Source organism: Lycorma delicatula, chromosome 2 (assembly GCF_047948215.1).
Source record: "Lycorma delicatula isolate Av1 chromosome 2, ASM4794821v1, whole genome shotgun sequence".
Classification (NCBI taxonomy): Eukaryota; Metazoa; Arthropoda; class Insecta; order Hemiptera; family Fulgoridae; genus Lycorma; species Lycorma delicatula.
Window position 1 is genome coordinate 43,542,212 of NC_134456.1, and position 12,897 is coordinate 43,555,108.

Here is a 12,897-nt window from a genome sequence, read left to right on the forward strand (position 1 = left end):
TTCATCTCCTCCTTATTAAATTCATGGAACATTAAAGATTATATATACATAAATTATATATTATGTATTTAGTATTATATATATATATATATATATATACTAAATTTATTATTATTTGATCCAGCAAATTAACATAAGAATAATGGAACCAAGACGGTTTGTTATTCAATGAACAATAAGTCATAAATGAAATGTTATCAATAAGACAATTAAAAACATATCATTAATGTAATTCCTATTGTGCAGAACCATCCAAGGATTCCATCCACTTCTCAGATTGCTCACAAATTTAATTGTTTTCTATTTTGTCCATAGAAGATCTGTATTTCATTTCTTGAATTTTATGTCAATATAAAATAATTAATACATATTTGTTCCTAGATACTTAATTAAACGGGTAAACAAGTCTTTTTAAAATGACATTTTAATAAATAATAAAATCTGTTTTCAGGTTAATTTGTGTGCTACTGTCATTTTGTACTGTCCTAAAAATAATTTAATAATTCACTCTATGTACTACTCTGTTTCTATTACAATTATTTTAAGGTAAAGTTAAAGCCTTTAACCTGTAGAACATTGAGACAATTCATTACTAGAACAAAAATACAACTATTTATCAAGAATGAATCTTACATTATTTTAAATTTAGAGTTTAAGAAAGAAACGAATGGTAATATTGTAAAATTACACGATTCAGTTTTACAATTCTAATTCTCTAAAACATGATTGTGTAAGAAGAGGAAGTATACTGAATTTTCATTAAATCCTCTGATGTTCATGTACATGAATAAGGCATTATTATAATGAACTTAGAGCATTCTAATATTCGTTTATTTTAAAAGATAGGTTAAATACAATAAAGGTTTGTGTGGAGCATTTTGCAAAGAACTTAAGTGAATTAAAGAAGCTGAAAAATTTTATTAAAAAAAAATTAATTACTTTTATCTCGACACTACTCCACCAAAAGAATTGAAAACACTGAACTTTGAATACTATGTTTTATTTTTACATTTTAAATTACAATTTATTATTGTTTTTAATACTTCTTTCCACCTTTGCCAGCTTTTTCTGGTTTTCCTCCTTGGTTAGAATATCCACCTGGTTTTTTGCTTGCTCCAGTATCACATTCTCCATTATCACCTCCTCCAGTATGCCCTCCTTTGTAATTGTCCCTAGATTTTATTCCATTCTTACTTTTTACATTACCATGGCCTCCATGACTATTATCATCACCATCACATTCCTCATCATTACTTCCTCCAGTATGCCCTCCTTTGTAATTGTCCCTAGATCTTATTCCATTCTTACTTTCTACATTACTATGGCCTCCATGACTATTATCATCACCATCACATTCCTCATGATTACTTCCTCCAGTATGCCCTCCTTTGTAATTGCCCCTACGTTTTGCTCCATTCTTACTTTCTACATTACCATGGCCTCCATGACTATTATCACCACCATCACATTCCTCATCATTACTTCCTCCAGTATGCCCTCCTTTGTAATTGCCCCTAGATTGTATTCCATTCTTACTTTCTACATTACCGTGGCCTCTACTTCCTCTGTTACCATGGCCTCCATGACTATTATCACCACCATCACATTCCTCATCATTACTTCCTCCAGTATGCCCTCCTTTGTAATTGCCCTTAGATTGTATTCCATTCTTACTTTCTACATTACCGTGGCCTCTACTTCCTCCGTTACCATGGCCTCCATGACTGTTACCTCCATCATCACATTCCTCATTATCATCTTCACCATGCCGTTTTCCAGCACCACTGCTTCCTTTACTTTTATATTTTCCATCACTTTTTCCTGCATAGTTGCTACCTCCAGAATAAGTTCTCTTGTGCATATACCTAGGTTTCTCATTTTTTTCACTTAAATTACCTGGTTCCAATGCACCTGGTAACTGTTCATCATCTGAAGTTGCAAAGCCCTAAGTAAACAAAAGTCAACAGGTTAGGTTTTTTATTTCCATAATATAATTAAAAACAAATGAATAATAATGCAATTTATTTTATAATAAGAATAAATTAAGGTAACCTATTACAACAATAAAAAAATAATGATCTAAAAATAATATGTAAATGTTTATTAATAGTTCATAAATAAGTTCATCCTTACCAATAGAATTACCACATTTTTCTACTAATTTGTTGTGACTTTTTAAAAGGAGTCCCTAGTTATGCTAGATTTAGATGGGAATTTATTAAGCATAGTAAACAATTAATATTGGAGACAAACTTAGCACTTTATTATAGAGATTTTTTTAATCAAAATAATGTGGTTTCATCTTGTTGCTAATTAAATTAATGAAGATCATCCAAACAAGAGTTATCATCTGGCAAGATATATAAAAATTTTACTCTGTGGGCAACAGAGACACCATCCGTACTATTAAGAGTGATCTTTTTATTTACCTAAGAAGAAGGTAAACATTGAATAAGTGGTTTCAGATTTTGAGGAATATCATTCATTAATAAATATTAAAAAGAATCAGAAATGGAAGAAACTTTTATATTATACATACTGTAAAAGAAAGAACTATATTTTTCATGATTGCTCTACTAAAGAAATTTAATTTCTACTAATTGTTTACAATTGATGGTATGATAAGTCTAACCAGCTGCAGGTAGTTCTTTTGATACCATAGCAACATAATTTTTTGAAGATAGTTAGTACAGCACTGAATCAAATTCTTTATTGGAATACAGAAAAAAAAGAATAAAACTTGTTGTTGTTTAAGGAAAAATAAAGATTAATATTACTAAAAATCACAGTTAAATTAATTTCATAATTAAATTATAATGAAACAAATTAAATCAAAATCAACTTAGAAGTAAATTATTTCTAATTTTCAATAATTATAAAGTTTTTCATTTTTCATCCTGTTTGACAATGTGTATAATATAGTATGTTAATTCTTAGATCCTCAGTAGATCTTGAAAAGGGTAATTCAGAATTCTATTGAAAGAATTCTTATATCAGTTCTACATATGAAAAAAAAAACATTGAATTGAATTGGTTCTACTCATTTAGTATGTACATCTTTATATGTTCATATATTTTATAATATTATTCTTTTAAATTGTAATCATTGTTTGACTATTTGTAGAGTAGATAAAACACTCCAAATTCAAACATATTTTTTGGATGAACCAAATCAAACATGCTTTTCAACTATATTCTAAATTAGTCCAGTCAATAGAGATCTTGCTGCTAAAAAATTAGTAGAGTTTATGGAAGTACATGGGTAATAAGGTAAGTATTACATGTTTATATTCGATTGGAAAATTTTTTAGCTAACTACACAAAATGGCGGCCGTTCAAAGGTGGTAAAAATCGGCTTTCCAATTTTGTAAAAAATCGCTGTACTTCCGCGAATTTTGGACGAATCGAGAACATTTTTTTTAAAAGTAGGGTAGTTGGAAAAAATAGCGATTTTTTTGTACTCCGCCGATTTGAAGTTACGAATTCAGCCTTTATTCGCGCGCGATTTCCGCGAACCACTTCCCCCTCCACGACTACTGCGTGTGAGCACGCTTTATTTTTCGCTCATTTTTTCGAATAAGTTTAAACTAGTTTTACATTAATCTTTGCTCTAAAACTTTTCACCAATTGAAAGTGCAAGTCTTGAAGAACACATTGCAATATTTCAGCAACGAATAAACTAATTTTCTTGTGCATCCACTCATTAAATCCGGAATTTCAAGAGGTAACTGTTAAAACAATAAAAAGCGTAAAAAATTATTGTTGTAATAAATATTGGCTTTTCAAAAATCCGCCTTTTTTGCAGTAACTAATTAACGAAATTCAACGTTTAGGGCTTAAATTATAGGTACTGTAAATTCCCACAACTTTTTTTGAAAGCTTTTTCGCCTAGGAAGTATATCTTGGCCTACAAAATTGAAAAACCGATTTTAACCCCTTTGGACTGCCGCTAATTTAATTTGTCCAGTTAGCGAAATTTTGTCCTGTCAAACAAGTTATACTTACCCTAATTTATAACCCCATTTAATTCCTTAAACTCTACTAATTTCATCAGAAATCAACTTTTTTTCCTCCCATTGACTGGACTATATAATGTCTATCTAATTCAATAATAATTCTATCTAACTTCAGGAATAACAATTTCACTCTGCTAGGATGAGAACAACAGTATGTCACTGAAAATGGCCACAAGAGTTATTGAAAATATTATATAAGTTTTAAAAAATGTGAAATATTTCATTCAATTTGTTGTTTAAACATTTCATAATTAAACATATAGTTTTCATTACTGATTGTCACAGACAAAAACAGTAAATTTTTTTAAAGATGTAGGCATTAAAATGATTAATGTTCCAGTGAGAAAATAAGTACAAATATGCAAATGCCATTGTGTATCATGTTTTTTTCTACAATGCCAATTTTGTTTCTTATTATTAATTTTTATCACCTCTTGTCTGCTTATAACTGTTTCAATGATTTATGTCAATAGATTATTATTAACAAATATGTACATTCATATTACTAATATGGAAAATATATTATTTATTAACTTAAGTACCCTGTTTTGCCGGTCTCTGTGTAATTTATTATTTAATCTTTAAATTTTTGTATCATTATAATTTTTTTAATGTTACAAACCTAATATTTTTTTTTATATCATAAAATTTCTCTGTAGTCTGAAGTTTAACATAATCAATATAAAGGCTTGATGAATCTCCTATTCTTGATAATGTCACATACAGTTCATCATGAGAAAAAACAACACTTTCCAAATCTACTCCAACAATTTAAAGGGTTTGTCCCTGAGATTTATTTATCATTATAGTTACTGTTACTTTTACTGTAAATTGCAGCCTTTTTAAATTGGATGGTAAAGTCGGAAGGAATGAGGAATTTCTTGATATAATTGTTGTTTTGCCTTCATTAACATCAGTAATAATCTTGTCTTGATCATAAATAAAAAAAAAAATTAATCCGATTGTGGATTAGATATTTCTGAATTAATAATTGAATCTATTTTTTCTGGTTGAATTTTAGTATATAGCAGATATTTACTGAACATCCATCTAATCGATAGGAAATATTAAATGGTATATTAACAGATCATGTTCTGTTAATATAATTGATTGTTACAATTCATGACCCATTTAATACTATCTCTGTGACTACAGAAGATAGCATCTTGATTTCTAAAATGCTTTTCTTTCAGTGGGACAGCAACCTAATTTACCAACGAGACACTGAAACAGTCTTTGTGCTCTCCTACCACATGTTACTGTAATTTTGATTTTAAAATCTTTAGCTATTTGATCAGTGGTAAGTTTTGAATTACAAATTTCACATTTTTTATGTAGAATTGTTTTGATAAGTAACTTTTGGATGTCTTAAACCAAATTTTGATCAATTGACTAAAAATTGAACATCTTTTATCTGTATCTAATTCTTCATTCCTAAAAAGTAAATCTATGTAAATTCACCTTATTTTGTATTTCAGGCAGTAAATAACCAATTAAATGTGGTATACTTACCTATGAATTAAAAGTGAGCATGAATTTATAATCATCAATTATTTTATTATAACCATTTGAAACACTGAGTTAATACAATTTCAGATTTGAAAGAAAGTGATCTAATTCTGAATGAGTCTCAAAATAAGATTTTTTAATGGATCTGGTGGCTTTGGGATTTCAGGCAATTAACTTTAATTTTATAACAACAGAAACTGGAATTTTTCCCAAAATAATACTTTTTAAATTTACACTGTCATAGTTACTTCTTAAATTTAGTGATTTATCATTTCTATACATATGTGGATTATAACTATATATGGATACGCTCTGTCTTCCAATCCAGGCATATGATTTCATTAGCTTTGGATTCCTTATTGGTTTATGATGATTCATTATTTGAATCCTATTGAGAATTACAATGGTTTGAATTTTGATTTTAGGGTATATATATATAATATACCAACTAATGATTCTCTGTTTTTATAAAGTTTTTTAGTATAAGAAAATTTTTATGGGCAGGTCGATCATGTGTTTTGTGACACTAGAATGGTTGTAATTATTGTTAGGGCAGTTGGAAATGCCGTAGGAGAGTTAGTTTATAAAAATCAAGCCAAATGAAACTTTAAAGTGCTTGTTTGACAATTTTTATTTTATCAAGGAATTATTTTTTACTGAATGGATCTCTGTTCAAAACCAAAGGTATAACAATAGCAATTGTGAAAATACCATGCGAGTATGAATCTGGCTGATATACAGGAGTTTATAAACAATATTCATGTGTTAAGAATACAGAATTTTAATGATTGTAATTTGGCTTGACTGGTTTTATCATATGACAATAGAAAATACAAATCCAGTGGACTACAGCTCATTTATAAGCAATTTGTAACTCATAAACTGATTATTTCTGTTCAGGTCTTTGAAATATCAGAACATTTTGTGGAAAGGGTGCGTATTGTGATTCAATAATATTTAGAAGTTGGTTTAAAGTTAAGTTATTGAGGTAATTTCTGCATACATCAGGAAGCAAATTGGATTCATGAGTACAGTTGCCCATTATTTAAAAAAATAAAACAAATTAGTATTTCAAGATGGAAATGAAGAACTGTAGACAGAATTTTCAATATGGTAGTAAGAAAATAAATTTTTGTTAAGTTAAAATGTATTTAAAAATATAATTATATAAAATATATTGCATAAACACAAAACAGAATTACAGGAAGGAAATGAAAATAGATATTTGAAGTGAAGTAAAGAATAAGAAACAAAAATTTTTCAAATAATAAATCCGATCTACATTAGAGTTGAAAATAATTAAAAGAGTGAACAGTTAATTCAGATGTTTTTAATTGCCAGGGATTTTTTAAATTTCTACCATCATATAAAAATAATATAAGCATATATATGGTATATTATGATAAGTATTGTCTTTAAATATGTAGTATTGAATACTGTTATACAAACTTAAATCATAAATAATGAAACTCTAAGACTGATGAAGCATTGGTTTTCCTGTGAGTTTGTATTACGATGTCTGGTGCGTATATTGTGAACTGAATGTCATTATATATATAAAATATGAGTGCATGTATATACTTCAGCAGTAACATTTGACCATGAGGAGGAACATGAAAAGTCAGAATTTCATTCAATTCAGTGCTAATGCCACAATCCAAAATATACATAAATTACATTTTACTAATAATTAAACCCATTTGATAATGAACTCATCTTAACAATTTGAGTTATCAAGAGTAACGATTTTGTGAAATCTGTAACCAATAAATTTTTTTTTTTTTTTTTTTTTTTTTAATCTAAATGATCCCATAATAATTTTGATTTTATAAAATAAAATAAAAAGTTGGTAATTTTTGTTTTATGAGAACAAGTCTAGGTGTTGATTTAATAAAAGACTTAGCATAACTAAATGACTAATAAAATGTTAATGTTAATGCCTGATTATTCTTTTTAGAATATGGAATGGAGTAATTAGGAAAAGTTTCTGTTGATGAAATTAACAATACAAAACATAGGAACATGAATGAGAAAGTTCACAGCTCAGATAGCATTCCATTATAAATCTGAACAATGCTATTTATGCAGGAATAAGGTCTATGGCTAATTATTATTGGAAAAAAAGAATGAATATAATATTATTATTGATTAATTATTTTAACCCTTTTTAATTAATAATTAAAATTATTATTATTATTGCAATCAGACTCATACTTATATTTTTCCTTTGTAGAAAAATTAATTTAATATCAGGGTGAAATAGGTTTTGTATCTTAAGATTAGCTAAAATAATACATTTTCTTAGATTTAGTACATTATACGAGTATGTATTCCAGTCGATTATATATTAAATGAAGGTAACAAATCCTATAATTAAATGTTTATTATTATAAAAGTCAAGGTAAAATTTTATATACTAAAAATATTAATGCAGACAAATTATTTATAGACTGTTACCATAAGTTGATAAAATACATGTATTTTTTTTCTATTTTTATTTTGTATGTATAAAAATATGTTGTTTAAGGGTTAGTTAATAGTGTGTAAATTTAAATTAAGATTTATTAAGTGCAGAAATGAGGTTAGTGTGAATTATTTTTATTAATTAAATAAATAGAAAATCAGCAGATTTTCGAAGTTGAGAATTCTAAGGTTTGAGTCCTTATAAAGGCAATTGCTTTTATATGGATTTGAATGCTAGACTGTGGACACCAGTGTTCTTTGGTGGTTGGGTTTCAATTTACCACAGTTCTCAGAAGTAGTCGACATGAGTCAGTTCCAGGCTACATGTTTACCAGTACATTAACACTTATATTGCACTACATCTGAAGCAACATCAGGCCTGGCAAGCCAGTAGTGATAATTCCACTTGCCTATATACACACATTCAGACCCGGCAGTAGCTGTAAAATTTGTTGGAAAAAACAAGAAAATATATACAAAGTGGCTTAAAATTAATTTAGCATTAATTTAACAAAATAAGATTATTATATTACACGTGAATAATAGAGTAATGTAACTCAGGAGAATGATTTCTTAATTCATTATTTGTATTGAACATCTGAAGTGGCTTATTCTGAACTAATTATATTGCTGACGTAAGAAAAGAATGTAACTATTGTAAAAAAAGAAAAAAGGTAGCAAAGAGTTGGCTAATTTGTCTTCATTCAGTAACCTGGCTTTGTCAGAACATGGCTACTTAGCATTTCACCCTTGACTTTTCAGGAAAAAAATTAAGTGGTACATTAAATTGTATAACTATGCAAGTAAACAATTATTAATAAAAGCTATTCTACTCTCTGAGTAAATTTTGCTACAACTGTACTTTTTGGTTAGAGGGGATTTTAAAACATCAAGATCTGTAAAATCCCTGATATAAAACATTTTCCCTGGTAGCATACATTTCCTTCTGCAGCATACCGCTTAGCAGAATAGCTATACACCTGAAAGTAACAGTGCTGTAAGAGAAACAAGGAAAACTAGATGAACTGAATTATCCAAATAATAAAACACTAAATAGTTCAATTATATTCATATCAAAATTATAAGTTATTAAAAAGTTAATCGTAAAAACATATCTTACCATAAGGGCAATGTAAAGTACAGCGAAGGCAAATACAACTGAAAGCTTCATATTGTACAATTTTCTAGCTTCTCTGATAGTAGTTGAAAGAGTGGTGCGCGCTTTTATATAGTATCTTATGGGCTCTATAATAGTGCAAGAATGTTTAATTATATTTAAACAGATGACTTTTAATTGAGTTGTTGTAATATATGTATTATATTAGTATTTATTATTAAAAGAAACAAAGAATAATGCACCATAACAGAATATGTAAATATTGAATGTGCATTTTATAATTTATAGTAGCCATAGAATAATTATTGAATACACATAGATGCATATTGTAGGACTATATTTATTTTCTTTTTCTTATTCATGTTATTTAGTAGCACTTATCTAATTTATGATGTAAGAACAATTATAATTACAGCAATAAACTTATTTCTACTTAATAATGATATTACGGATATTATTATTATTATTATTAATAATGTGATTTTGTATTTCTTATACTTTTTATTCAATACAGATATTTTAATAGACAGAAACAATGAAATTGCATTATAAATGATCATATTTGTAATTTTCTTCTTTACTTTAGTATAGATAGTTTATTTTAATATTTAACCCAAAGAAATTGACTTGACTTTTTATGAGTGCCTGAAATGGGATGAAATTAAGGAAAGAGCACACCTGAGTTGGATTACTGTGGAAAACACGATTTGACATATACTACGCGGAGTAGAAGAATGGAGGGCCATTGAGAACTTGTGATGGATATCTTGAAACAGGAAACGGAAGACTTCCAGGATTGGAGAAGGAATTGAGGTCACTCAAAAAAGTGAAGATTGAGTCCCAGCTATTTTGGTGGGAGCTGGGAACGGCATAGCCAGGCCTCATCCTCTCGTCTCTTGGTTTGAGGCAGGCAATAAACTAAAGTAAAAAGACCAAATCCTGGCTGCCTGGGCATGGACCCCGGGAACGGTATAGCCGGGCCTGTTTTTACCACTGCCTGGCCAGTTTGAGGCAGGCAATAGCAGAAAAAAGATCCAGAACTGGCAGGCCAAACTCCCGTGCCAGCGGGTGGGAACGCCCGTTAAGAGTTGCAAGGACTTCCCTGGGATAAGAAAATACTTGATTGTTGATCCGACCCAGGGGATAAAAAAAAAGTCTGGATTTATTCGATCAGCAATTCAGAAATTAGGCTTGTTACAGAAACAGTCCCTAAGTTGTCCACCTGCTGAAAACTAAGAACGCAGTATCTCTTATGGTCCTTAAATTCTCAATGTGGAAAAATTAGCAGGGTCACAGATATATCCATAAACCAATAGTGGAGATAAAGGAATCAAGATAAGGAAAAGAGGTGGGTAGTAAACAAGGATGATTTACTGTGTCAGGTAGTGTGGGATTGTCTATCATTTGCCCAAGATGTTTGTTAAATTTTGTTTGTTTTTAAATAATATTTATTGACTCGAGTAGTTGATGGTAATGCATGATTATTGAAACCGAGTGAAACTAGGTACTCTTGCTAATGTGTGCATTGAATAATGCAGCATAGTTTTATTAATTCTTAGTTGTTGTCCGGCTTTATAAATGCAATGTAAAATACCATGAGAAAAAATCTTTGCTTTTCTTTACATATTTTCTTGCAAGTGGTTGTAATTCTATAAATAAAAAATAAATTAAGCAGTTTTACTTGAATCTAAATACTTTTTAACATTTACATTTCTTTGTTACGAAAAAAGGTTGCACTTTATTTTTTTTTCTAAAAAACACAAGACTCAGGGAAGATAGAACACCTGGAACATCTAAGGAAAGATCGTGTAAGTACAAACATTTTAATTAAGGATAAAATATCTACAGTTGAAGTCAAATTTAATGAACCAGTTCTGTAGATTGCTGAATTTAAATATTCTGGTATGAACTCCTAGTTAACTGAATTATTTTTATAATTATAAGATGGATTGTAACAGAGATATTCCTCAACATGACATTAAAGATTCCAACTCAATTATGTAAGAGTTTCATATTGACATATTTAAAAATGGTAATCAGAAGCTAATTTTTTTTCTTAGAAATGGCTCTTTTAGAAAAAAAGGATGCAACAGATAAATAGATAAGTTTTTCCTACAAAAAAGGAAGATTATTGTAATTCTTTTTCTTTAGGACAAAAGGTTCAGGCATAATATATTTGCATATAACTGCAGAATTTCAAGACCATACTTCCTAAATTTCTATAGATTTATTTCTCAGTGTTTTCATTATGTGAATTGTACCATTATTTAATTAACTCAAAAAAGGAGATTCTCATTTTGATTCAGATAAATTTTTTTAATTTGTGTTCAAATGTTACTTTTCAACAAAATGAGTGATTTTGATAATTCATTTTAGAATTAGTAAATTTTAGTATAAGTTCATTTGCTAGTTTCTTGGTAAGTTTTTCCAGTCTACTTAATGGGAAGACATTTAAATGAAAAATGATATTATCTTAATGAAGATTTTCCACTATGTTTTATATCACTGTTGAGTAGTAAATTGTTGTAACATAAAAAGTTTATTATAATTATATATTACAATTCTATTCTATATTATATATAACAACGTTAGCCTTAAAAACTTTGGAAGAATATCTGTATGTATGTTAGCCTGCTTTTTGCTTGATATCTGAAGATTAAATGGACCAATTTGGATGAAGATTATTAGCATATGATTTCAGTAGGTGGTCCATTCATACATTTAATTTTGGTCACAATCAATCAAGGAAACATTGTAAAATGACTATGGATCTTATATCTCAAAATTTTTTCACTTAATTTAATGTTTCTTAGGTAGCCTAAGATAATTTTTGAATGCGTTTGGCTTTATTCAAACTAATTATAATTCCTATCCCATAAATTTAACATAGATGTGGAAAGGTACAATGAAAACACACCTTATTAGTTGTTTCACTGTACTTATCTCTAAAATCTTTTACTCCGCATTCTAACAAAACATCCAGTTCCACTCTCCTCTGACAATCCCATTTACATCTTTACTTAACATATCCGAATCTTATCAGCCAACATCAACTATTTCTTATATCACCCAGTTTCTTTTTCACCATTACTGCTACCAAGACACATGAAAATCAAACTTTGGGGAGAATTAATACTTTTACAATACAACTACAATATAATTTAAATATAAAAAAATACAGAAGACCCTACCTGTTTCCAAATACATCACGTAATTTGAGCATCTCTTAATTGGGATTTCATTCTTGAGTATATCATAATATTTAATAGGTGGTTTTAATAAGAAATAGTGTACATTAACAGTAACAAAGTGGCAACAATAATAAAGCTATTCGATCAGCAGTTCAGAAATTAGGCTTGTGCAGTACAGAAACTGTCCCTAAGTTGTCCAGCTGGTGGAAACTAATAATGCAGGTCTCTTATGGTCCTGGGATTCTCAATGTGGAAAAATTAGCAGGGTCACCCATACATCCATAAACCAATAGGGGGGAAAAAGGAATCAAAATAAGGAAAAGAGGTGGGTAGTGAACAAGGATGATCTACTGTGCCAGGTAGTGTGGGGTTGGTGTGAAATTTAGTGTGGGGTTTTGTAAAATTTTAACCAATATTAACTTGAAGGGTAGACATATAAAGATGATTGTTGCAAAGAACAAGATAATCTGAGGATGTGGGTGGGAGATTTCTGGAATGAGAAGGATAAGTTGTAGTAAAGCAGAGGTATTTAAGAACAGTTGGAAAAATGTAATACAGTATAATATAAGAGATGTTACAGTGTAAACTTGGACACAGAATA

At 29.0% G+C, this 12,897-nt stretch overlaps 1 protein-coding gene across 1 annotated transcript; it reads right to left on the reverse strand.

Moving 5' to 3' along the window:
* Positions 1-984: 984 nt before the first annotated feature.
* LOC142318762 (uncharacterized) lies at positions 985-9,266 on the reverse strand. The gene is made up of 2 exons (XM_075355210.1): positions 9,109-9,266; positions 985-1,945 (listed from the first exon to the last, which is right to left on the reverse strand). Exons 1-2 carry the CDS (start codon positions 9,157-9,159, stop codon positions 1,037-1,039), a joined length of 960 nt encoding a protein of 319 aa, XP_075211325.1. The 5' UTR covers positions 9,160-9,266; the 3' UTR covers positions 985-1,036.
* Between the last annotated feature and the right edge of the window lie 3,631 nt (positions 9,267-12,897).